General features: G+C 46.3%; 1 protein-coding gene across 5 annotated transcripts in view; it reads right to left on the reverse strand.

Annotated features, from left to right (window-relative positions):
• TTC7B (tetratricopeptide repeat domain 7B) overlaps window positions 1-27,193 on the reverse strand; it is a 275,364-nt gene that overhangs the window by 102,934 nt on the left and 145,237 nt on the right. For all 5 annotated transcript variants that reach the window (XM_027552728.1, XM_027552730.1, XM_027552726.1 and 2 more), the window contains exons 8-9: window positions 20,941-21,004; window positions 16,435-16,572 (exon numbers count right to left, since the gene is read on the reverse strand). In XM_027552728.1, coding sequence (XP_027408529.1) covers window positions 16,435-16,572; window positions 20,941-21,004 — 202 coding nt within the window. The remainder of the gene's footprint in view (window positions 1-16,434; window positions 16,573-20,940; window positions 21,005-27,193) is intronic.

Genomic DNA, 27,193 nt, shown 5'->3' on the forward strand with positions numbered 1-27,193 from the left:
CACAGTAGCAGCCAGGCTGGTGGAAGCCTCCAGACTTAACTGTATCCTCCAAAATTGGGGCAGGAGCCTCCCTAATTTCTGTTCACTCCTGATCTTCAGCCTTCTATGGATTCTGGGTGCTAAATGGTTTGCACCGGTAGATGCCTTTTCTGCTTGAAAGAACCAGTTGGGCTCTGTTACCTACAACCTTGTCTTGGGTTCCAAGAGCACTGCAGATGGTGACTGCAGCCATGAAATTAAAAGACGCTTGCTCCTTGGAAGAAAAGCTATGACCAACCTAGACAGCATATTAAAAAGCAGAGACATCATTTTGCCAACAAAGGTCCATCTAGTCAAGGCTATGATTTTTCCCATAGTCATGTATGGATGTGAGAGTTGGACCATAGAGAAAGCTGAGCACTGAAGAATTGATACTTTTGAACTGTGGTGTTGGAGAAGACTCTTGAGAGTCCCTTGGACTGCAAGGAGACTCAACCAGTCCATCCTAAAGAAGATCAGTCCTGAATATTCATTGGAAGGACTGATGCTGAAGCTGACAAACTCCAGTACTTTGGCCACCTCATTCAAAGAGCTGACTCATTGGAAAAGACTCTGATGCTGGGCAAGATTGAAGGCAGGGGGAAAAGGGGACGACAGAGGATGAGATGGTTGGATGGCATCAGCAACTCGATGGACATGGGTTTGGGTGGACTCCGGGTGTTGGTGATGGACAGGGAGGCCTGGCGTGCTGCAGTCCATGGGGTCGAAAAGAGTCGGACACAACTGAGCGACTGAACTGAACTGAAGGCCATGAAGGTGTACCCAGGCTCCTCTTATAACAAGCCCTACCTCCCAGCCCCCAACAAGCAGTTGTACTGCTTCTGCCTGAGAACCTTCCAGAAGAGGTGACTCAGGAGAGTCGCCTGAACAGCAGTCAGAAACAAAGAATCTAGGCAATACCACAGATTAAGTGTGTGAATTTGGGCAAGCCAGTTAACCCCCCTATACCCAGATTCCTCATTATAAAATGGGAAATACAACAGTAAGTAACGTAGAAAATTATCAGGAAGATTAAATTAGTTAATACATAATAAGCAACAGTACTTCAGGTCCAGGCTAGTAGATTAGCTACTATCTTTTTTTAAAATGAATACTCTTAAATTAAGAAAGAAAATGTAACATGATGCCTATCACTTTATCCAAATTTAATATGTGAAAATTCAAACTTACAATATATTGTATCAGAGGTAAGTATTTACTTTATAAAATGTTTCCTCATTTGAAGAAAGGATTCAGAAAATAACGTATAACTTTACAGAAGCAAACGAGAATGTATGTTTGTGCCGCGTGTGCTCAGTCGTGTCCAACTCTTTCTCACCCCACGGACTGTAACTCGCCAGGCTCCTCCGTCCATGGGATTCTCCAGGCAAGAATACTGGAGTGGGTTGCCATTCCCTTCTCCAGGGGATCTTCTCGACCCAGGAATAGAATCCCTGTCTCCTACATTGGCAGGTAGATTCTTTACCGCTGAGCCATCAGGGGTGCTCCCCATCACTTATTGAGGAAATAATAAATAAGCACAAGCTGGAATCAAGATTGCCGGGAGAAATATCAATCACCTCAGATTTGACACCACCCTTATGGCAGAAAGTGAAGAGGAACTAAAAAGACTCTTGATGAAAGTGAAAGAGGAGAGTGAAAAAGTTGGCTTAAAGCTCAACATTCAGAAAACGAAGATCATGGCATCTGGTCCCATCACTTCATGGAAAATAGATGGGAGACAGTGGAAACAGTGTCAGACTTTATTTTGGGGGGCCCCAAAATCACTGCAGATGGTGACTGCAGCCATGAAATTAAAAGACGCTTACTCCTTGGAAGGAAAGTTATAACCAACCAAGATAGCATATTGAAAAACAGAGACATTACTCTGCCAACAAAGGTCCGTCTAGTCAAGGCTATGGTTTTTCCAGTGGTCATGTATGGATGTGAGAGTTGGACTGTGAAGAAAGCTGAGCGCCAAAGAATTGATGCTTTTGAACTGTGGTGTTGGAAAAGACTCTTGAGAGTCCTTTGGACTGCAAGGAGATCCAACCAGTCCATTCTGAAGGAGATCAGTCCTGGGTGTTCTTTGGAAGGAATGATGTTGAAGCTGAAACTCCAGTACTTTGTCCACCTCATGTGAAGAGTTGACTCATTGGAAAAGACTCTGATGCTGGGAGGGATTAGGGGCAGGAGGAGAAGGGGACGACAGAGGATGAGATGGCTAGATGGCATCACTGACTCAATGGACGTGAGTCTGAGTGAACTCCGGGAGTTGGTGATGGACATGGAGGCCGGGCGTGCTATGATTCATGGGGTCGCAGAGTCAGACACGACTGAGCAACTGAACTGAACTGAACTGAATTGAAAGCATATACTCTAGCTTCCCAGGTGGAGCAGTGGTAAAGAATTCGCCTGCCAATGCAGGAGATGCAGGTTTGATCCCTGGGTCAGGAAGAGCCCCTGGAGAAGGGAATGGCAACCTACTCTAGGATTCTTGCCTGGAGAATCCCATGGACAGAAGAGCCTGGTGGGCTACAGTCCATGGGGTCGCAAAGAGTCAGACATGACTTGAGTGACTAACACTTTCAATAAGTGGTATGGAGTGAATGTTTGTGTCCCCCCTAAAATTCGTATGTTGAAACCTAACCCCCAATGTGATATTAGGGGGCCCTGTCAGGAGGGTGGTGTCACGGAGAGATCCCTTGCTCCTTCAGACACGGTGGGCAGTCTGCAACCCAGACGTGAGCCTTTACTAGACAGCAAATTTGCCAGTCATGATCTTGGACTTCCCAGACTCCAGAACTACGAGAAATAAACGCTTTTTGTGTACAAGCAACCCAGCCTGCGGTACTCTGTTACTGCAGCCCAGAAGGCTGAGGCCACACGCTCTTGGCTAACATTGCAGCCAGGCGCTATTCTGATTGCTTTATGAGAACTGCCTCATCCTCGTCAGGTGACCTGACTAGGTCCAACAGATGGCTGTTTAGTCACTGAGTCGTGTCTAGCTCCTTGCGACCCCATGGAGTGCAGCACACCAGGCCTCCCTGTCCTCCACTGTCTGCTGGAGTTTGCTCAGACTCACGTCCATTGAGTCAGTGATGCCATCCACACAGGTACTCTTCCACTTACAGAGGAGGAGGCGGAGCGGAGCTCCACAAAGGACTGCACCACGGCTCAGGGCACAGGGAGAGCGGGATCTACGCCCAGCGGTCTGCTGCGGAGCTGGGGCCACGGCTCCCCCTGCCTCGGAGACGCTCCTTACAGACAAGCCGCTTGAACGGCTGGGCCTCCTCTCGCCGCATAAAGCAAAGTTTGGCTAAATAAAAGGCTCCTAAAAATGCCACATGTTCCCTGAACTATTTCTGAGATTCAGCTATATATATATATATATATATATATATATATTTTAGTGCTGATGGACCCTTGTTTCCGCGTCCTCTGAAGACTGGGGTCTTTTCAGCGCAGGATTTTCAAGAAACTATAGATCTCACGGTGTCCGCTAGCACCACAGTGCCATCTCAAAGGCGCACAGTTTGATAAAGACAGGCCGTGGTTTCCTCTACATGCAGACCTTTCACAGGCCTCCCCCAGCTCGGACCCCTTTGTCATTACTGTAACAACACACATTCCAGTATAAGCTGTAGGGGTGTTATAAAGAGAGACAGGAAATGCAAGCCAACGATTACAAATTAACCCTTTGCCCTGATTCCGAAATATCCGAGCTCTGGCCTCACAGCGGATGGCTCTGTCCTCCTGTGGGCTCTTGGCAGCCCTTCTGAGAGCTGGCTCGGTAAAAGTGCCCAGATAGCTCCAGCTGTTCCTGAGGTCCTGACGCCAAGCATCCCGCTAAGCTACGGAACATGTCCTCCTCTACATGCCTGTAAATGCTAGGATTATATAAGCCTCTAAGCGGCTCAGGTCAACAGGTGTGCGTGCGTGCGTGCTCAGTCACTTCAGTCGCGTCCGACTCTTTGCGACCCCATGGACAGTAGCCCACCGGGCTCCTCTGGCCGTGGGATTCTCCAGGCAAGAATCCTGGAGTGGGTGGCCATGCCCTCCTCCGGGGTATCTTCCTGACCCAGGGATTGAACCAGTGTCTCCTGCATTGCAGGTAGAATTCTTTCCTGCTGAGCCACCAGGGAAGCCCCTCAAGTCAGCATCACAAAGGAAACCCTCTTCCAGAGAACGCATCTAAGCGCAAGGCGGGCCTTGGGGTGTCACTGGGGCATGTGCCGTCCACAGCCCCTGCTCCTTAGACTAGGTGTTCGCTCTCCTTGATTCTGTTCAACTGCACCTTTTAAGCATCCTAATCATGTCTGTATGAGATAGAGTAAAAATTTCCAGTTTCTTTCTTCTTAAAAATTTTTATTATTGAAAATTTTCAAACTAAGACAAAGATGGGGAAATAAAATAAAACCCCACATACCTGTCACCTTATTTCAACTATCAACTCAATTCTCAATCTTTTTTTTAATATTTATTTCTTTGGCTGCACTTGTCTTAGTTATGACACGTGGGGTCTAGTTCCCTGACCAGGGATTGAACCTGGGCTGCTGCCTTGGGAGTGCAGGCTTAGCCACTAGACCACCAGGGAAGTCCCTCAGTTCCCAATCTTGTTTCATGCATATCCCTAACACGTTTCTCCCCAACATATTATTTTGATGCAGATCATAGCATAACATCTTGTCCATAAATTTTAAATTTCCAGTTTTAATAAAGTAGGGAGATTGGGAAGAGACTATGTGCTACGAAATAAAAGAATTCACATTTCAATCATGATTCCGGTCTAAAAGAAGTACGGATGAAAATGGACTTTTAGGAAGATGTAGGCTTTTGGGGGTGAAGCCAGATGGGAGTGGGGTGCACGTAAGAGGCAGCCTCGGTCACCGAGGCCCAGGCAGGCCGCTGGCTGGAGAGGAGGCACAGGACGTGCTGACTCCATGCCAACTCCCCCCTCATCAGCCAGAGCCTCACTTCGGGGTTAAAGGAAGGAGCGCACGAAAACGCTAAGACAGACTTCCCTTGCCAGTCCAGCGGTTAAGGGGGCTCAGGTTCGATCCTTGGACAGGGAACTAAGATCCCACATGCCACACAGCTCAACCCATAAATAAATATTAATAAATACATAAAATGTTTTAAATGCTTAGAAGAGTGCCTGGCGCAGAGTAAATTTAATAAGCATGTTGCTGTTGGTGCTGCTTTCATCAGAGAAGCAGATGCTGCTGCAGGACAGGTCTGCTGTGGGGAGCCCTGGGATTGGGGTGCCAGTGGAGGGCAGAGGAGGGTGGGAGGGAGCCCCCAAGCGGGAAAGGGGAGATGAGAGCCGGATGCTGGCCTTTCTCCTCTTCCGGTGTCCAGCGGAGAGATGGTGGTGCAGGCCCAGGGCCCACATGCCCTGAGCCACCCGTGCGCAACAGCGGCGTCACCTCCAGCCATCTCCCTCACGAGAAAAGAAGGTGGGTTTGGCAACAGTTATTGTTTCTACCAGGAAAGAGAGGCCCGTTCACTGTCAACACACTGCTGCCAGCTCTCTAAATCCCAGATAACATTCATTTAATACCAAGAATATTTGGGAGAACAGTTATTAGCCTCTAGCTGGCATCCTAATCATTTGAGTGGTAGTCAAAATGTCACTTCCAAAACTGTGATTTCCTTTCAGTAGCAAGAGCTCATCCTTTCCCGTGCCCTATTTTGGCTCTTCGTCAATCAGCCATCTCTGAGGGGGCTCCAGGAATGAGAAGTTCTTCTGGCACAAGAAAAGGGTTTAGCAAGTACCTTCCCAGCCCAATGACACGAACCGGGTGCATGGCAGTGACAGCTGGACGACACCACAAGCAGGGAAAAGCCAACGTCTATTTTTGGAATTCGAGGGTGAGCTTTAGCCTCCAAAAACCCATGGGGGAGGGGGGATGGATAAAATAATCAGATACCCCTCAAATTTAGCCTGGAGCTGAAGTCTGAAATCCATCACTATTAAAATAGAACAAATAACACAGTGAACTTCCTCATTCACCTCTGTGGACGTGACGGTCATATCCTAAAAGTTCTCATAACCTGGATTCTTCAACCAACCAAGTAGGAAGGTTTTCTTTGCTTCATCATAGTTACTTAATGAGTCAAGTAATCATTGTGACTCCTGGCAGCTGTGTGACAAGTTTTAATAATTGAACATGGTATATGATATTTCATTTTTTTTAACATTAGCAATAAAAAACTAAGCAATTTAGATTTTTTAGACCATTATCTTAAATCCATGGATTGACATAATCAGAGAATGTGCTGACCTTTGACATGATCTGTTCCTGTTCATACTTTACTAAGGATGTGGAAACAAAGCCTCAGAGAAGAGACAGAGCCTGCCCGGGGTCACATAGAGGCAGGCCTGAAATTAGAATCCAGGTCCCATGATGCTCAGCTCAGAGCCCTTATTCCTAAATTAACTAAATATATTGATAAAAGTACAAATTAAAGTACAGTTCAAGAGATCAACTCTACAAAGAGTTTGGAGCCAAGAAAAGCTTCTACAAAGGCAGGCTGATGGGACTCTCAGCTACAAATAAAAGTCCTCCCACCCAGCTTTGAGAAAATATAGACAACATCCGTCAAGGCTTGCTCAAGTTTTCTCCCCTTAAATTGGAAATAAAATTGAGCTAACCCCACATCCATGCCCCCGCTTCCCGTTTCTCTTTTTGCCCTATAACAGTGATACAGCAGAGGAGTTTCTACGCTCTGTTGCTTTGGCAAATGCTTAAATTGGAGGCCACCGCTGCCCCTGGCCACAGTGGGAGGGGTAGAGAGTGGGTTGTTTTTCAAAGGTCACAGGCTTTATTATAGAGCATGGACACTGGACGCCAGCCTCCGGCACGCTCTCCCTTCAACTGTATGAAGCAACTGGATCAAGTCTGCACAGTGATAACACTGGATTTTAAGTGTTTCTATTTAGAATCTATTAATGGAAGAGTCGGGCTTCCCAGGTGGCTCAGTGGTAAAGAAGCCGCCTGCCAATGCAGGAGACATGGGCTCGATCCCTGATCTGGGAAGACTCCCCTGGAGGAGGAAATGACAACCCACACCCGTATTCACGCCTGAAAAATTCCATGGACAGAGGAGCCCGGCAGGATACAGTCCACGGGGTCGCAAAGGGTCAGACACGACTTAACAACTGAACAGTAGCAACAACAAAGGAAGAGGCAGCCTGCTTTTCATCTAATAATCTACCTGTTTGGCCTCGTTATCGGATGCTCATTTTGTTGGGCACACAGTTCTAGATTGACCGTTGAATGCATTTTCTCAGGATTTTCTGTTTTCCATTGTAACCGCTGATTTGTTTTCCGTCAACTTGTCGTAACTTAAAAAATACTCTTTCACCTACAGGTGCTTTTTTTCTACTTTTGTTCTTTTTATGAGAACTGTGATTTTGTGGGGTTTTTTGTTTGTTTGTTTACTCTATATCATCAAAATCCAGAATAATGTCTGATGACAGCTTCTCAATAAATACTTCTTGAATGAAAAAAAAAAAAAGTTTGCACAGTGAGTGAAGGGTCCCCAGGGCTCTGTGCAAATACTGCTCCAGCCACTCTTTCACTAATGTAGTTCTTTGCTATTCTTATAAATGAATCACTTACTCAAGAAATGGGCATTTCATTCCTCGGCCCTCCTCCCTCCTCAACTGCAGTCACCTCTGGTCTTTCCATCTCCCTGGCTCCGGCCCCCGGGGACTTCAGTGTGCCCCTGAACACGTGCAAGACCTAGGGAGGGGAGTAAGGGAGCCCCAGGCTCTCCCCGGGGGTGTGTCTTATACAAAATAGGTGCGCGATGAATGCTTGAATACAGAGCCAGTGTCAGGATCTATTCTCTCAGATGGCCTGTAAGGTGTGTGTACGTGGCCGGGGCGGGGGCGGGGGCGGGGGGCTGGCACAGACAGAGGAGGAGGCACTGTGAGGAGCGCAGTCAAAGACGAAGAACCCAGAGTTGATGCCATATCAGAAACAATGAAGAGTCAAAGCGATCTTGAAAAAGAGCAATGCTGGAAAACACAGTTTCCCAGTTTTAAAGCTTATCATAAAGCCATAGCAACGAAAACAGACCGATAGGGCAGAACGGAAGCCTTGAAACAAACCCACACATCTGCTGCCTAATGGACTGTTGACAAGGGCACCAAATTCAACCAGTGGGGGAAAAATAGCCTCTAAGACAATGTTGCCAGGAAAACTGAATTTCCACATGTAAGAGAATGAAGTTGGAGCCCCACCTGACACCATATACAAAAATTAGCTCAAAATGGGTCAACAACCTAAACATATGAGCAAAATCCATACAGTTTCTTAAAAAATTTAAAAAAAACCCATAAAATTCTTATAGGAAAATATAGGTAAAAATCTTCATGACCTTGGATTTGGCAATGGATTCTTAGATATGACACCAAAGCAAGAGCAACAAAAGAAAAAAAATCAGTACACGAGGCTTCACTGGAATTGGAAACTTGTGCGCATCAAAGAACATTATCAAGAAAGAAAAAGACAACCTGCTGAATGGGAAAATATGCTTGCAAATCATATATCTGCTAAGACTTTTACCTGTACTAAATAAAGAACTCCTATAACTCAGCAACAAAAAGACAAACAACCCAACTTAAACACAGGCAAAGGTCCTGAACAGACATTTGTCCAGAGAAGACACACAAACGCCAAACACGCGCCTGAAAAGATGCTCAACATCAGCAGCAGCAGGCAAACACACGTGAGCTACCGTCTCTGTTACTAGAACGGCCATATAGAGTGAACAAAAAACAAAAAATAACAAGTGTTGGTGAGGGATTTGAATCCTTGTGCCTTTCTGTTTGGAATGCAAAATGGTGCAGCTGCTGTGAAAAACTGTTCAGTAGTTCTTCAGAAAGTTAAAAAAGAATTACCATATGACCTGGCAATTTCACTCTTGAATATAAGAAAACAGGAACTCAGACACGTGTCTACTAGTGTCCACAGCAGCATTATTCACAATAGCTAAAATGTGGAAACAATCCACGTGTCCATCAATAGAAGAATGAACAAAATTGGCATATACACACAATGGAATACTACTCAGCTATAAAAAGGAATGAAGTTTTGATAGACGCTATCAGATATATCATTATGACATAGTTGAACCTTGAAAACACTAGACTACACAATCAGTCAGAAACAAAATATTAGTATTTCATGATTCCATTTATATAATGTACCCAGAATAGGCAAAATTCAGACACAGCAATTAGAGGTACCAGGTTATGGAAGCTGTGGGAATGGGGAGTATTGCTTAGCAGATAACGAGTTTCTATTTGGGATGAGGATCAAGTCTGGAAACAGACGTAATAGTTACAGAGCACTGTGAATCTAGTTAATGCCGCTGAATTATACATTTTTAAAAGGTTAATATGGCATTAAGGCAAACAATTATTTCCTTGAGGGCTGTAAGAAGAGAACAATGAAGCTTAATTTAAAAACATATTCATATCGGTGGGGTTGTAGGTACCAGTGTCCATGCAGTGGCTGAGATTCTTAGGGGCAGGACTGTCAATAAAAATGATGTAGCTGATCCCTCTTGAAGTTGACTCCCAAAGCCGGACCAGAGCTGGGATCCGTACCAGTCAGTGCTCTGCCCCAAGTGGGGCCCAGCTCTTCCTCTGTGACCCAGTTCCCAAGTAAATGACCTTTAACCTTTGGGCCGACCTCTGGAAGCTACACTCATTGCACATCCAGAGACAGTTTACCCACAAACCAAAGAAAAGCAGGATGAGAATGTCCATTGGTTTTGAAGGACTGGGTGATTTAGCAAGTTGTTATTGGGTACCTATAATAAACCAAGGCTTCCCCAGTGGCTCGGCAGTAAAGAATATGCCTGTAATGCAGGAGGCACAGGAGACAAGGGTTTGATCCCTGGGTTAGGAAGATCCCCTAGAGAAGGAAATGGCAACCCATTCCAGTATTCTTGCTGGAAAAATCCCATGGACAGAGGAGCCTGGCAGGCTCTAGTCCATGGGGTCACAAAGTCGGACACGACTTAAGTGACTGACGACATAAACCAAACAATCTGTCTTCACGTCTCAGAAGTCTGTGGCTCCCAGTCCATCAGGCCACCCTAATGCCTTCTGGAGACCCCGGCACGTAGGTCAAGGCTGGGTTTCTGCAGAGTGGGGCTGCACGACAGACCAAACGCTAATGTGAACTAACAAATGGTAGGCCGGTTAGGCAGCTTTCGTTAGACCTTCAAGTGTTTCTCACGAGGCTCCCTGATTAAATAAGTGCTTGGGGGGTAGGGATGTGTAAATGTCCCTTTGGTACTAGCCAGACATTTCTACCCACAGAACTACAGAGTTGTTGAGATTTACCATAAACAAATGAACATGAGTTCAATGGGAAAGATAAAAATACCATTTCTGTCTTTAAAGCTGCCATGTCTATGTAGAGGGGATACACACACCCTTCACAAAAGACCCCAGAACATTCCGTTAAAATGGAGCCATTAATAGTCAAGAAACAAACCTCCTTAGCAGCTTGGGTTCATTCTCAAAAACGAGGAAAGCGGTGCTTGTCGCTTTACTTTTAATAGCACAGGTTGTCATGCCAACTAGCACTGCTGTTCAAATTGAACAGGGAGAAAAGAAGTGTTCCTTCCTACATGAGCCTTTCAGCAGGGCTCACATGAGCCTTTTTGTTTTTAATTTATTTATTTGGCTGCACTGGGTCTTAGCTGTGGCATGTGGCATCTAGCTCCCTGACCAGGGATGGAGCCCGGGCCCCCTGCGTTGGGAGCACAGAGTATTAGCCACTGGACCACCAGGGCAGTTCCCACATGAGTCTTTAAAAACACACAGACTCCTAGCACTGGAGGGACGGCAACCATCGCGCTTGCATTTAAGCCTGTCAGGATGAGGGTGGGATTTTCCTTTGGTTTGAATTCCCTCTGTACACCATGCTCCTCACCAGGGTCTGGCTGAATAGCACCCGAGAGAAAGAAAGGCATGGTGTGGGGCCTTCTTGAGATGCGAGAAGAGACTTCTGTCTCAAACAACAGAGCCAGAGAGGAGAGTGGCTCTGCTCCCCGAGTAAGCAGAGTTCTTTCGTTTTTTTAATTTTTAGATTTTTATTTTGGCCATGCTGTGCAGCGGGAGTGTAGGACCTTACTTCCCCAACCAAGTATTGAACCTGCGCCCCCTGCATTAAGAAGCATGGAGTCTTAACCACTGGACCGCCCGGGAAGTCCCCAAGCACAGCTCTTAAAGGGTAGGGTCTGCACAGCACTTACAACGCACGCAAAGGTGTCAGTGACAGGAGGGGCGAAGAGGAGACGGGCTGGGAGCCGAGGCAGTCACCCCGGCCTCTTCCTGCTGGCAGGAGGACCTGGGTCAGCAGGTCCTGACGCAGGAGTGTTGCTGTTGCTTGGGGACAAGAAAAGGGAGGAGGGGGTGAGCAGGAGGCAAGACCACCTCTCTCACAGCAGCCTGGTGGTGGTGACTCCTCTGTTCATGAAAGGTCCCAGCCAGCACAAAGATGACCCCTGCATTTCGGGGCCTGACAACCCGCCTCCACACTTTCCACCCGGGGTCCTCTCCTCCTCTCCGCCCTCCCGCCTCCCTGACCTTGATGGTAAGGCTGTCCCTCTGCTCTTAGATGTTTTAACTCCTCTCAGGCCTTGTGGAGCCAATTCCCACACTGGCTGCTGCAATCCTCCCTGGTGGCCAACCGGCCAGCTCCGCCGGACCTGGTCTAACTTTCGCCTGCAATCAACACGCCTTCACTGTCCAGCCTTCTCTAACTGGCTGCCTCTCCACGTGCTTGTTCCTGATGACTGGAAGTTTCTGGAAAGATTGGATCACTCCTGTGTAATAAGCTGCTTCCCCGGTGCCAGGCAAGTCCTGTGCAGAGTGGCAGGGACAACGTGGCAGGATGCAGGTGCCATTTAATGCAATCTACGCGCTGGGCTCTGTTCTGAGCCCTTTGCACAGATTAGCAAACAAGCCTCAGAATCATATGAGATGCGTGTGAGTATTATTCCTATTTTACAGAAGGTGAGACTGAGGCATAAGAGGTTAATGACTTGCTGGAATCATACAACTAGTAAGTGGCAAATCAGGAACTCAAACCCAAGCTCTCCGATTTTAGGGCCTGGGTCCAGAACACATGAGACGGCTGACTTAGGTTTGGGGGTTGAGGAGGCTGGGCTGGGGTGGGGGTGTTGATAGAGCGGAGAAGAATGATTGGGAATATTCACAATAAAACACCTATAATATTATTCCATTCCTTGAAACTTACAAAGATGTACATGTATTTATTCAATAAGGCATAGGTTCAAAATTATAATAAAACTATTATGTAACATTATTAAAGGCAAAATTTAGGAATATCCTAAATGACTATAAACCAGCAACTGGTTACATAAATTTTAGTACACTCAAACAATGGAATACTCTACAGCTATATAAAATGATGAAGTTATATACAGTCACTGCCTATATCTATTTTTGAATAAAAGTTTCATGAAGTGTAAAAAACAGAGAAATATGAAAAAACTGATCTCTAAAATGTCAATGGGCACTCAACTATCTCTAAAGAGTGGGATTCTCTGACTTTTTCCTTTCCATATTGTATATATTGTTCAACTCTTCAAGGAGTCTGCTGGGCTGCTGCCTATGGCAGGAAGACCATGAAGTCAATTTCATTCTAGGAGGAAAATGAAAGCAAAACAAAATAAAAAGAGGGAGAAAAAGAAGGGGCAAGGGGAAAAGCCATGAAATGTTTTTCAACAGACGGTGTTTGAGAAAGATCACTGTGGTGATGATGCACGAGATGAAGATGGGATATCAACCATCACAGCATGAACGAGAATCACTAAAAAAGAAGGAGCAATGTAGGAAGTTTAAAGCCTGGCTGCCCAGAGCAGCACTATGTGTCACAGTCAAATGCCTGGCAACTGATAAATGGAGAAACAAATCTCAGTGTATCCATACGATGGAATGTTATCAGCCAAGAGGATGGATTCATGTTAAAAGACAGAAGAACCTTAAAACATTAGGTGGGTGAAAGAAGTATAATAAGCTCAAAAGATCATATACTGGATGACTCTATTCATATGAAATATAGTCAGTCACCTACATATGAACCTTCAAGTTACAAACTTTCAAAGACGCAAATGTGTGTCCCATCAGTGCCAAGTGTGAGTGAAAGTGCAGCCTGCCCTCCATCTCCCATCGCTGACGACCCTTCAACTCTACCATCTCCCACCTCCTCTCCCTCCTCCAGTCAGTAACTCTTCCTGCCTGTTCACTTGATGGCCAGCCTCTCTATGCCAGTGGTTGTACGTACTAGTGTATTTTCAAGGTACTGTACTGTAAAATTTAAAATGTTCTGCTATTTTTCTTTTAATGTATTATTTGTGTGAAAGGTATTATAAACCTATTACAGTACAGTACTATATAGCTAATTGTGTTAGTTGGTATCTAGACTCACTATGTTGGACTTACGAACATGCTCTCTGAACGGAACTCCTTTGTATGTTGGGGACTTATTATATTCAAAATAGCTAAATTCACAGAGTCACAATTCAGATTAGCAGCTAACAGGGCTTGGCAGGAAGGAGAAATGATGAACAAATACTTATGGGGATGGGGTTTCCTTTCAGGGTGACGAAAATGTTTTGAAATTGGAGGTGATGACTGCCCAACAGCAGGAAAGTATTAAATGCCACTGCATTGAACTTTCTAAAATGGCTAAGTATATGTTTTATAAATTTACCTCAGTTAAAAAAAATTCACTTAGCCTTTTAACCTAAAGTCCTCAGAAAATGGAAGGGTAAATGAGAAGAAGGAAAAATGAAAGAAAGAAAACAGCAGCAAATGAGGGAAGCAGGACAGATTAAGTAGGACCTGAGAGCAAAGGGGGGTTGTCTGGTCAACCAAGGGTGGACCGAGCCCCTGTCCCCAGGAGGAGAGCTCTCCAAAGACAGGCCTGGCCTGCGAGATGCTCTGCGAATTCGCCTTCCTCCCACGACAGCCCTACTTAGATCTGAGACAACGCAGATACCAAATGTTTGCTGGGGAAAGCTCCATCTGCAAGCCCAAGTAGAAATAGCAAGAAAAACTAAGGCCGAGGATTCAAATCCTTCATGACTGTATGCAGAACCTGCACAGAGACTCTCCCAACATCAGGCACCCCAGATGGTTAGTGCCTGCTGCTTTGGCTGTCTCCTCTTCTGGACTAGGGGTCACTCACCCACAGGGACCCCACCTTGATCAAGATACTGCGCCCTCAGCCCTAATCACAGCCCCCGGCACAGAATCAGGGCCTGCATATATATGGGATTAAAAAAATGAATGCCCTCCATTTTATATATTTGATCCACTGACTTACATTTTTAATGGGTAAAACACTGACATGGTACAAAATTCAAAAGGCTCCAAAGGCTCCCACTGTTCTGCTCCAGCCCCTTCAAATCAACCCCGCACTGTCTCCACAGGGTCCATGTGACCAGTGCGGTGAAATTCTGAATCAAGGCTCTGCCAACCAACCAGACTACCCAGTGACTTGAGTGTCAGGGCACGACCACGGGACAAGGCGAGGCGTGATGTCAAGGTGAAAGCTATCTGGCTGAAAACGCGGTCCCAGGATTCCGCGCCAGGCGGAAGCACAAGCCAGGGAGCCTCCGCCTCACAGACAAATGCCGCTAGGTGACAGCCGTCCCCCCAGAGCCATTCGTGGCACGAGAATAAGCCTGCAGGCAGGGGCCGTCCAGCCCGTCCGCCACGCCGGCCACCCCGGCCTCCTCACACCTGTTTCGGACAGAGGCGAATTTCAAGCCGGGGACCAGTTCTGTGGCCCCGTGATGGGAGGAGAGGGGTCGTGCAAGCCCCACGCAGCCTTGGACGCCGAGAGACTTTTAGTGGTTGTCGGGGCAGGGAGGGAAGTTCACCTTAAAAGAACTCAGCTGTGAGCTGCCTGGCTCTCTCCCTGCAGATGGGCTCCTTGGTGGAGGCGGTGGACAGGAACTCAGCTGGCCAGGAGGAGAGGGTCCCTGGGAGTCAAAGCCCCCGGGGTGATGAAGAACCCGGGCCCACCCCAAGCCTGGGACGTGCCCGGGTGTACACTTTGGGACAGGAACATCTGGACTCGTCGCTTCATCTGAGCCAGATTGCGAGGGGCTTTTTTTTTTTTTTTTTTGAAGCCTGAGTAACGGTCGCCCTGTATAGTCACCAAACCAAAGGCTAAAAAAAGATGGGAGCCACGCAGGCTCGTCTGTTCCCCGAGGCTCCTGCTTAAAGAGGCGGTGCACCGGCAGGCTACAGGGTGAGCCGGGCGCCGGTCCGACGTCAGCCAATCTGTTACAGTATTTCATTCCCTGTCCGCGTGCCCAGAGGCTGTTGCAACGCGTATAAATTTAGAAGAAACAAGATAAATACCGTGGAAAGGTTCATTTGAACAAAAGGAGTGGTTTTTCTTTCCTCCCTTTCTTTTTACTCCACTGGAGAAGAGATAAAGTGGTCCTGTGACTGAGTTAGCCTCTCGGGGGGTAGATCTGGTGTTCTGGGCAGTCCCTCAATAACGCATAAGCATGGCCTCCGACTAACCAGCTTCTCCTGAAACTGTAAAGCAGTCCGCTTCCAGCCTGAATGTCTCTTAGCAGCTGAGGGAATGAGGCGGCAACGATATCTACAAGCAACTGGGGTCTCCTCAGAATGAGCGAAAGACTACACGTGAAGGCACCGTTTACTCTCCCTTAAGCCCGCACCGGCGCACCCGACGCACCCTGGGCCGGAAGTCCCGGCTCACCTGACACACGTTGGGCCGGAAGTCCCGGCTCACTCGACGCACCCTGGGCCGGAAGTCCCGGCTCACCTGACACACGTTGGGCCGGAAGTCCCGGCTCACTCGCCGCACCCTGGGCCGGAAGTCGTTAGTGCGCCAGGAGTTACGCCTCAATACTTGACATAAAATAAAACCAGCTTTACAAGGAAATTAATATCACAGGTCGGAGAATGGGGATCAGTGTGGAAATCACACTGAAGAAGAAAGTGCCTGAGAAACGCTCGCTTTCTCTTAACACACAAACTCACCCCCAGTGGGTTTATGGACCACCAGTAGGAACTGAGCACAAGCGAATTCTACCACCGCATTGTGCAGCCTGATTCCCATTTTGCAGAGAAGGAAACCAAAGTTAGATGAGGGGCCCGAGGGTACATGGCTGCCAGTGAGGGGGGCGGTGTGTGTGTGTGTGTGTGTGTGTGGCAGGACCAGGTCCGCCAGCTCTTCCCAGTGCACACACCGCCTGTGTGTGTGTGTGTGTGTGTGTGTATGTGTGAAGACCAGGTAGCCCAGGTCCTCCAGCACTCACACCGCCAGCACCACCCACTGCCTGGAAGTCAACCAGACTCAAGGGCTGTACCTCTGACAGCATCTCATACTGGCCTCTTCTTCCAAGAGCAATGGTCAGTAAATCATAGACCACAGATGCACTCTGTAAACTGATGAGACGGTCGCTCTTGTGCTCAGGTATCCTGCTCAGCACAGCGTCCCGGTTGGCCTGAAAACAACACGGAAGAGAGAAGCAGATGGTGAGCTGGCCGTGCACACAGCTATCGCTTTGTGCAGGGAAGCCATTCAGGGCCTGCTGCCCCTGAGAGCTTGCCGAGGGCCTGGGGACAAGGGCAGGAGTGAGTAAGGGGTCGTTTACTCAAGATCCCCAGAGCACCGCAGGACTCAGAAGGCCTGGAGGGCACTTGTCCGCATTGGCAGGCGCCTGGAGGAAGCTTCAGGAGTGGATGCAAAGCACAGTGGTTTCTCCTGGGCTCAGGTTCACAGCCAGCCACGCAGCGGACACAGCTGCGCTCCGGGGCAGCAGAATCATCCATCAGATGAAGCCCTGCCGTGTCTCACTTATGGATCCTGCTTCTCCTCTACATGAAAGAGCAGGAGAAAATCCCCAGCCCCACACTTCCATTGCCAAACGGTGTTATCAGGGCACATCAGTCCTACAGAGATGTATCTTTCCCTCTCTCACCCAAGCAACATTCAAATCTCTGTATGATAGCTTCACTGGAAAAGACTACAAAGACTCCTTCAACTTTGTTCAGGGAAGCACAGAACAGATGTAGAAGAGAAAGTAAGAAGCAAACAGACTTTGGTTTTTAAAGATGTTAGCGCAAAGGACTGGGGAGAACAAGGAGGCTTGTCTATTTCACACCCCCACTGCTCAGCACAGAAATACCGCAGGCGCATTCAAGCTTATTCATCTCATTTATCTAGAAATCAACTGCTCTCCATGGCAACTTGTTTTCATTACTTTTGCAATTACTCCACCAGTTCCTCCAAACACATCACATGTACTGGAGACTCTAAACGTAGCTCATTTTCCTTTTCTCCCTAACAGGGAGTTCAGTACCAATAAAGTTAGACTTTGCCTGTCTTCTTTTCCTTCTAATTAACAGAAGGCTCAAGACCTAGCCATCCCTAGGAACACAGAAAGGGCCCTTCCATTTTCCCTGTGAAACTGGCTCTCGAGAGACCAGGGTCCCTAGTCTCGGCAGCCCAGCGTTTACCTTCCAGCCTGACACTTGGAAAAGCCATGCACACACCTTCTCAGTCACTAATGAGATGGATGCTTTCTTTTGTGTGAGTCCAAGGCATGGACTTGTAGCCTCCTGTCAGTACTTACTCATTTTAAAACTCCTTCCTCTTAAATGTCAAAGACAAATAAGAAATATATAAGACAGGCCACTTCCTACAAAGTGAGTCATCTCTTATGGAAACAAGCCTGCTTTTTAAAATTTCATTGTAAGTTTTTCTGGTTAGGAATGCCTTTGGAGCCAACAAAAGAAGCTGTGAGGGAAATAGGGCCTGCTACCAGTGGTCTCATTTGATTTATTTCCTCCAAATGTTCCATATTGAGACCGACCTGGGACAGAAGGGAACACAACAAAACATCATTTAAGAAAGATTTTCAGGTTATGCCAAACGTGTTCCTTTTTTCTTTTTAAAAAGAAAGTCTATCAGTGCCTTTTGATTAAAAAGGTACAGTACAGAATCTCAAGCAGGTCCACAAATAATAAATATCCCAGAATGCTGTCTCAGTGGTAACTGTGCTAAATTACAGTTCTGATAACTCCCTTCTCCTGGAGAAACTAATTTGATTTGAGGTAAGAACACAGTTCAACTCCAAATGAGTTCCTGTAGGCAGAGGGACCATTGACAAATTTATGTTTCTAAGTTAAAATCAGGACCAGAGGAGAATACAGTTTTCTCAGACACACATACACACACACAACACAGCAATTCTCATTTTGGTTCTGAAATTGAGCACATCTATTTTCTGTCTAAAAACTGGAAGAAAAAAAAAAATCAAGGGACATGAAAAAAGGCTTCCAAAGGCAACTTAATTTAGATTTCTACCTACGTAACCATGGAATGATTTACAGGGAGAAGATAACTGTCCTGGTTGGCAAACCTCGTCCTTCTTATTTACTGTCATCATTTGGATTTCATCATCCTCTGAAGAGATTTTCTGGAAATTAAATATGACAGAGTCAAATTTGACTGCCTCAAGGGGATCTGAAATTTGAGTATTATTAGGGTCTATCACTGCAGTGAGGGAGCAGGAGAGTTAGACGTCACTCCCAAGGCACTGACTCTGAGAGCATGCATTCTAGAGATGTCACCAGCTTTCCCAAATTCCAAACTGCAATGCACACAGCCTGACAACACAACACAAATTTTCAATCAGAATTGTCCAAGAGATCGAAAGTGTATGGTCACCATGCTCTCAGGACTTTTCCACTGTCACTAACCGAGTTTGCCCAAAGGAAGCTAAATACCAGGTTGTGAAGAGCCCCGTGAGGAGGAGGGAATGGCAGTGAGCACTCCCCCCGCCCCATCCACCCGCCACAGAACCTGCGACGGAGCACAGCGAGATCTGCTCGTCTGAATACCAGTTACAGGAGGCCACAGGTGCTGGCCTGTGCACATATGCGCCTCCGCGACTGTGCCAAGGCAGAGGAGAGGATGTAAATGACACCATCCGCAGTCACCAGCTGACAGTCAAGGAAAGATGAGCCATGGAGGCGACCTGTATCCTTCAGAGGAAGTGGGGCCAATGACGTCAAAGGGCTTCCAAATAAAAAGATGCGGTAACTCAAGCAGTCTCCCTGTTGTAAACATCTCAGGGCCATTTCACAGAAAAAGAAAACCCAAAGCTTTAAATTAAGGCAAGAAACCTACCCTCCCTGCCCAACCGCAGCCTCTTCTGCCCCTTCTTCACTCAGCAGCCGTTTCTAAGTCTTCTTCCCTGGAATACTTCCTGCCTCCATTTAAACTGTAAGCTTGGAGTAGAGGGGTTTCTGAGTCTTCTTCCCTGGAATATTTCCCGCCTCCATTTAAACTGTAAGCTTGGAGTAGAGGGGTTTCTAAGTCTTCTTCCCTGGAATATTTCCCGCCTCCATTTAAACTGTAAGCTTGGAGTAGAGGGGTTTCTGAGTCTTCTTCCCTGGAATACTTCCTGCCTCCATTTAAACTGTAAGCTTGGAGTAGAGGGGTTTCTGAGTCTTCTTCCCTGGAATACTTCCTGCCTCCATTTAAACTGTAAGCTTGGAGTAGAGGGGTTTCTGAGTCTTCTTCCCTGGAATACTTCCTGCCTCCATTTAAACTGTAAGCTTGGAGTAGAGGGGTTTCTGAGTCTTCTTCCCTGGAATACTTCCTGCCTCCATTTAAACTGTAAGCTTGGAGTAGAGGGGTTTCTAAGTCTTCTTCCCTGGAATATTTCCCGCCTCCATTTAAACTGTAAGCTTGGAGTAGAGGGGACCACCTTCTCTTGCTTTAGTCACACCTCCTTTTTCTCCTTGTTTTTCCTCCTGCCTGCCCAGCAGGTTGGGAGTTACAGGAGACAGGATGTCTGCTAGAAGGAACAGGAGGCCACTAAAGGATGCCTCTAGTCCCTCGTCTAAATGAGTAGGTGGGCACATGACCTTCCAAGCCCCAAGGCTTGCTGTTCTGCTCAGGTGCTCAGCACACATCATTTACGTGCCAAGGTACTAACTACTATGACCCACATTACTCTGGCATGCTTCAAGCTGGGCTGTCACGCCTAGCGAAGTGCCAAGAAGAAACCCAGTAAATGATGAACGATGAAATTCTAGACCTAAATTCGATCTCCTGGCCAAACACTAAGAAAACATCTCAAAGGAATCTGATGGTCTGGCAAAAACTCCCTCCCAACAGCAGAGCCGGGTAACAGAGTGGGCTCTCCTGGCCTGGGACTCTGCAATGCCTGGGGAACAGGTGGGGGATTGGAGAGAGGACCTGGGTGGGAACACAGGCAGGTTCATCAGGCTGCTGCTACGGAAACCAGAGGTTCAATACAGCCAGTGTTTCACCCCCAAATTCTCCCTCCCACCAAGGCAAATGAAGAGGGCTCATAAAGGTTTACCCTTGAGGGCTTCTCCCCGAGGTTCAATACAGCCAGTGTTTCACCCCCAAATTCTCCCTCCCACCAAGGCAAATGAAGAGGGCTCATAAAGGTTTACCCTTGAGGGCTTCTCCCCGCCCCCCACCAATTTAAGTTTCCCCTGATGGTCATTTTAGGTGTAGTTACCCATATGCAACCGTGTTCTTGTCCAATCAGTACTTTGTGGATAAATGAATGAACTTAGATGCCTGCTAATTGCTAAGGGAAAGAGAAGCTTCACGCTTCAGGCCAACTTAGGGCCATTTCTAGCCAGCCCAAGAATTAGAAACATCTCTCTTTAAACCACTGTAGTTATTTTTCCCACCAGGTATCCCCTTCAGAAAGTATTCTTCTTGTTTATGCAAAGAAAGAGTCACTATCCTGATGGAGTCACCATATCAAAACAGGAACTAAAGGAATCGGTGAAAGAAAAATGTAAAAACATATTCTACTCACCATTGATTCACTAATCAGCAGTAACAACAGGGCTTCTTCAGTATTTTCTTGAGGACAAAAAATGCTGTATAAAGAAAATTCACTTTGATATATGGCAATTTCAAAGTAACACAAAATATATGACTAAGAGCAGGACTGAATGCTAACAGCTTCTAGATTTTTATATAGTATAGAACCCAAGCAAAATGCTGGATGATGGACACTTGAATTAATTTGTTTACTTCTATGGAATTTATACATTTTAACTATGCATTTAAATAGCAGGTAGCAGAGTAAAGCTGTAGAAACCAAGTTAAAAGCTCAAGTAACATTTGTGACTATTATAGAGGCAGAAATTTTGATAAGTACAAACTGACATTGTCTCAATAACACAGACTTTCTCCTAAACCCATTATGAGTTATAAACTGCAGACATTTCACTACCCGGTACTCTTCTTATATCTTACTTGCTAGCTGGCATATTGTATATTGTCATTTCGATGAAATAGGAGATTGGAAGCAATTTTAGAGTTTGGATAATTCCTAGGACACTGTAAGAGTTTCGTGAGCTAAGTGAGCTATCTTACAGAAACACACATGCTGTATTTTGGGGTAACACACAAGAACTGTCTTATTGATCAATTTTGTGGAATTTGGCTAGACTCAACATCTTGGATTCAAAGGAAAGGCTTTTAGGCTCAATGTTGCTCAGGATTATAGAACAATAAAAGCCAAACATAACTCTGATCTCCATTCTCTATATCATTTTTTTTTTCTGGTTTGAGCATTTTAAAAGACTTCCTGCGATTTTCTCCATTCTAAAGCTCTAGAATCCTTGAGTAGAACTGTGAGTTGCATCACAAGTTGGGCCAAACTCAAGTCTTTTTTGTGGAATGCTAGAAGAGTGCAGGAAGAACGAACTTGGTTAAGGACTTCCCCCGGTCAGTGGTTAAGACTCCACACTCCTAATGCAGGAAGAACGAACTTGGTTAAGGACTTCCCCCGGTCAGTGGTTAAGACTCCACGCTCCTAATGCAGGAAGAATGAACTTGGTTAAGGACTTCCCCCTGGTCAGTGGTTAAGACTCCACGCTCCTAATGCAGGGGCACAGGTTCAGTCCCTGGCTGGGGAACTAAGATCCTGCATGCCATACAGTGGGGCCGAAAACAAGAAGTTAACTTGGTTAAAAACAAACAAACAAACGCCTGGATGTTTTGGAGATGACTAAATAAAGACTAAATTTACACCTTCCCTGGTGTACTATTACATTTAACTTAAGAGAAGGGATGAGGCCCCATGCCACCCCCAAATGGTCAAAAAGTGTTTTCCAAATGATTCTAAATACTTGTTCTTTTTAAGTGCCGGCAATTTTTGTACTGTGTCAAAAGACCATGAGGAGTAAGAAAAGTACAGTGGCTGAGACTTTACAACTCGGACATCCTGGACGTAAGGAGACCACCTGTGGGACGGTTCCTATTGCTCTTTCAGGACTAAGATTTAAAAAAAGCGCCTGTGAGCTTCAGGGCAGCAAGGGAGAAACAGACATAGAGAACAGAGCTATGGACATGGGAAGAGGGAGTAACGTGGAAATGTACAGGCCCGTGTGTGAAATAGATAGAATGGGAACCTGCTGTACGACTCCGGGAGCTCAGGCTGCAGGCTGGGGTGGGAGGAGACGGGAGGGGGTCCGGGAGGGAGGGGACATGGGTGTGCCTGTGGCTGATTCTTGTTGAGGTCTGACAGAACACCACAGAATTCTGTAAAGCAATTATCCTCCAATTAAAAAATTTTTTAAAAGTGGGGAGGGGGGCGCCTGTGAGCAAGGAGCGAGATTCTAGAATCTGCAGTGACCTCATTTAAGAGGTAGCTTTAGGTCCCTTGGGTTTTTACAAGAGAGAACTCTTCTTTCCCCTTAAATTCAGAAATAGAGCCTACAGGCTTTGAATTCAGAATGCTCATGTGAGTGTGTGTGTGTGTGTGTGTGTGTGTGTCCATCCTGCCATCAGTTCCTGACATTCTGGTTCATGTTCACATGCAACTGGGGCCTCACAAAAAAAGCAGTAACATTAAGCTTTTTTTTTTTTTTTTTTTGCTCCATAGCTAGCCAGCTCTGCATTGTCCAGACTAACTGAAAAGAGAGAGAGCCCATGCTAATTGTGACTTAACACCAGCAAACTGCGTCCAAAATAATCCCCAGATTCCATCTGCACCGTCTAGGCTGCTTGTATGTGAGGTTGTGTTATTTTAACCAGAGCTGCTAACAAGTAGCACATTAACCGATTCTAACTCTACTTCCTCTACCCTTCCTGTATCCTCTACGCTTTTCAAGGCAGGCAAGATGGGTCCGCAGGGGCGCTGCAAAGCTCTGAGGACCTGCAGGAAGAAGCAGGGACCAGAGGAAGGGAAAGGACAGTTTTGAGACACACCTGAAAAACTGCAGACTGTAGTTTACCCCCCGCCAATTACGAATTCTCTAGACCTATTTCTGGCCGTTCTTTCCCTCTTCCCTGCGGAGCTCAGGGTGGACAGTGAAAACTGCTGGGCTCTCCTATTGTGATGTGTCCCCTTAGGGCCCAAGAGTGTCAAGGGGAGGTCCTGGGCCCCCAGGCCTCAGGCTGCGGAGCTGGGAAACTGGAGCCTTAGATCTGGAGGAAGGTGATGGAAGAGCTGGCCATTTATCCCTTCGGTTCTGACATGAAGTAGTTATCAGGATCTTTCAATGTCCCTCATTGTTATCCTTCAGACAGCATCCTCATCCTTACCAAAGCCTCTGCATTGGTTGCCAGGAGGTTCGGACCTGTATTTGGGCGCCAGGATAATTCTTTCCCCTCTGAGGCCTACAGAGGGGCTCAGCATGGCGTGTGGCACTCCTAGGGTTCGAAAAATCGTTATCCGCTTCCTGGCACAAAATCGGCGTTTCTAGCCTCCTCTTCACTTTGTGATAACTGTCTAATCTAATGTGCATTTCTCTATCTAAGCCACCTCAAGTGCTTCTTATGAGGAGGAATACAATGGAAGAAAGAAAAAGAAACAAAAGGTATCCATGTTAGGAAGAAGTAAAACTGTATTTGCGGACGACATGATCTTGTATATAGAAAATCCCAAGGGATCTAAAAAACTATTAGAACTAATAAAGCAGTTCAGCAAGACTTCAGCGTAAACGTTCAATTCAGACAGTCGATTGTATTTCTATATAGTTGCAACAAACAACCCCAAAATAAAAGTAATAGTAACAATTCCATTTATGATAGTATTGAAAAGAATACCACACACACCAAAACGCCCTTAGGTAAGTTTACAAAAGAAGTGCAAACGTTATACCTTGAAAACTTCAAATTGTTGTCAAAAAAATTAAAGGAAAATAAATGGAAAGACATTTCATGGTCATGAAGACTTACTATTGCTAGGATGGTGCGCACGTGTGCTAAGTCACTTCAGTCGTGCCCGACTCTTTGTGACCCCCATGGACTGTAGCCTGCCAGGCTCTTCTATCCAGGGACTCTCCAGGCAAGAGTACTGGAGTGGGTTGCCATGCCCTCTTCCGGGGGATCTTCCCAACCCCAGGATCGAACCCATGTCTCTTAAGTCTCCTGTATTGGCAGGCGGGTTCTTTACCACTAGCACAACCTGGGAAGCCCTGCTAAGATGGCAACGCTCCTCAAATTAATCTACAAATTACACTCATTTCCTATCATGATCCTAGTTGCTCTTTTTTGTAGAAATAGACTAAATGATCCCAAAATTCATGTGAAAATATAAGGGTTTCGGGGGAAGGCAGGCTAAGGGGTGCTAGGTTTATTTGGGGGTAATAAAATATTCTAAATTTGACCACAGTGATGAGCAATGTGACTATATTAAAAGCTATATTAAAGCGCATTGTACACTTTAAATGAGTGAATTGTATAGTATGTGAATTAGATCTCAACAAAACATTAATAAAAATGACTGTGTCTATTTGTGTGAAGTGAAATTTGTGTCTCAATAACCATTCATGGCATGGGAATCTTCCCATTAACTAATAACTACATTTAACTTGATCTATGTTTTGCCTCCATAACTCTTGTACAGATGGGGAAGCTGATGTATGGCAAAGACTGAGTGGTTCTGGAAAGAAGGGAGACACGGCCAGCACTCTGAGCTTTGCTTCCTTCAAGAGGTGAGGGCACACTGGAGTAGCACCCAGACAGACACAGAGCTTCATCCACATGTCAAACTTGACTGCGGGAGGAAGCAAGAGCTGGAGTCTTCAAAATACTGGCACTTATGAAGCATCCAAAGCAGAGGAAAATCTAGGGTCTATTTTTAAGGTTTAAAAACATTACCTAAAAAAGAACCTCAGTCCTGATGCTAAATAGCTCATAATAAGGGGTCAGCATTTTAAAAGTGAGAGTTTGAGAACTGCTAGAACAGATGTTCTATGAATCCAGATAAGGGGTAAGGAATGCAGGAAAAAGTTAAGAAAACGCTCACTAGTCTGAATCCATACAAGAAATGCAAACTGAACAAGATGATGAGAGAGAGAAAGACCAGGGTCAGTTTAAGAAGACCGAGAGGCAGTGGCCATTGGCCACAGGACTGGAAAAGGTCAGTTTTCATTCCAATCCCAAAGAAAGGCAATGCTTTCTTTGAAGAATGCTCAAACTACCGCAGAATTGCACTCATCTCACACACTAGCAAAGTAATGCTAAAAATTCTCCAAGCCAGGCTTCAATAATACGTGAACCATGAACTTCCAGATGTTCAAGCTGGTTTTAGAAAAGGCAGAGGAACCAGAGACCAAATTGCCAACATCCATTGGACCATCGAAAAAGCACGAGAGTTCCAGAAAAACATCTATTTCTGCTTTATTGACTACGCCAAAGCCTTTGACTGTGTGTATCACAATACACTGTGGAAAATTCTTCAAGAGATGGGAATACCAGACCACCTTACCTGCCTCTTGAGAAACCTGTGTGCAGGTCAGGAAGCAACAGTTAAAACTGGACATGGAACAACAGACTGGCTCCAAATAGGAAAAGGAGTACGTCAAGGCTGTATACTGTCACCCTGATTATTTAACATATATGCAGAGTACCTCATGAGAAACGCTGGGCTGGAAGAAGCACAAGCTGGAATCAAGATTTCCGGGAGAAATATCAATCACCTCAGATATGCAGATGACACCACTCTTATGGCAGAAAGCAAGGAGGAACTAAAGAACCTCTTGATGAAAGTGAAAGAGGAGAGTGAAAAAGTTGGCTTAAAACTCAACATTCAGAAAACGAAGATCATGGCATCCGGTCCCGTCACTTCATGGCAAATTGATGGGGAAAAGGTGGAAGCAGTGAGAGACTTTACTTTTTTGGGCTCCAAAATCCCTGCAGATGGTGACTGCAGCCATGAAATTAAAAGACACTCCTTGGAAGGAAAGCTATGACAAACCTGCCGCTAAGTCGCTCAGTCGTGTCCGACTCTGTGCGACCCCACAGACGGCAACCACCAGGCTCCCCCATCCCTGGGGCTCTCCAGGCAAGAGCACTGGAGTGGGTTGCCATTTCCTTCTCCAACGCATGAAAATGAAAAGTCAAAGTGAAGTCGCTCAGTCGTGTCCGACTCTTAGCAACCCCATGGACTGCAGCCTACCAGGCTCCTCCGTCCATGGGATTTTCCGGGCAAGAGTACTGGAGTGGGGTGCCATTGCCTTCTCCAATGACAAACCTAGAGAGCATGTTAAAAAGCAGAGACATTACTTTGCCAACAAAGGTCCATCTAGTCAAGGCTATGGTTTTTCCAGTGGTCATGTATGGATGTGAGAGGTGGACTAGGAAGAAAGCTGAGCGCCAAAGAATTGATGCTTTTGAACTGTGCTGTTGGAGAAGTCTTGAGAGTCCCTTGGACTGCAAGGAGATCCAACCAGTCCATCCTTAAAGGAAATCAGTCCTGGTGTTCATTGGAAGGACTGATGTTGAAGCTGAAGCTCCAATACTTTGGCCACCTGATGTGAAGCACTGACTCACTTGAAAAGACTTTGATGCTGGGAAAGATTGACGGCAGGAGAAGGGGACGACAGAGGATGAGATGGCTGGATGGCATCACTGACTCAATGGACATGGGTTTGAGTGAACTCTGGGAGTTGGTGATGGACAGGGAGGCCTGGTGTGCTGCAGTCCATGGGGTCACAGAGTCGGACACGACTGAGCGACTGAACTGACTGACCAACTGAGAGGCAGTTACCCTGAGAAGTGCTGCCCCCGAAGCTGCAGAGCGGTGCTCAGAAGCCTCACCGCGATAGCCC

The sequence above is a fragment of the Bos indicus x Bos taurus genome, chromosome 10 (assembly GCF_003369695.1).
Source record: "Bos indicus x Bos taurus breed Angus x Brahman F1 hybrid chromosome 10, Bos_hybrid_MaternalHap_v2.0, whole genome shotgun sequence".
NCBI lineage: Eukaryota > Metazoa > Chordata > Mammalia > Artiodactyla > Bovidae > Bos > Bos indicus x Bos taurus.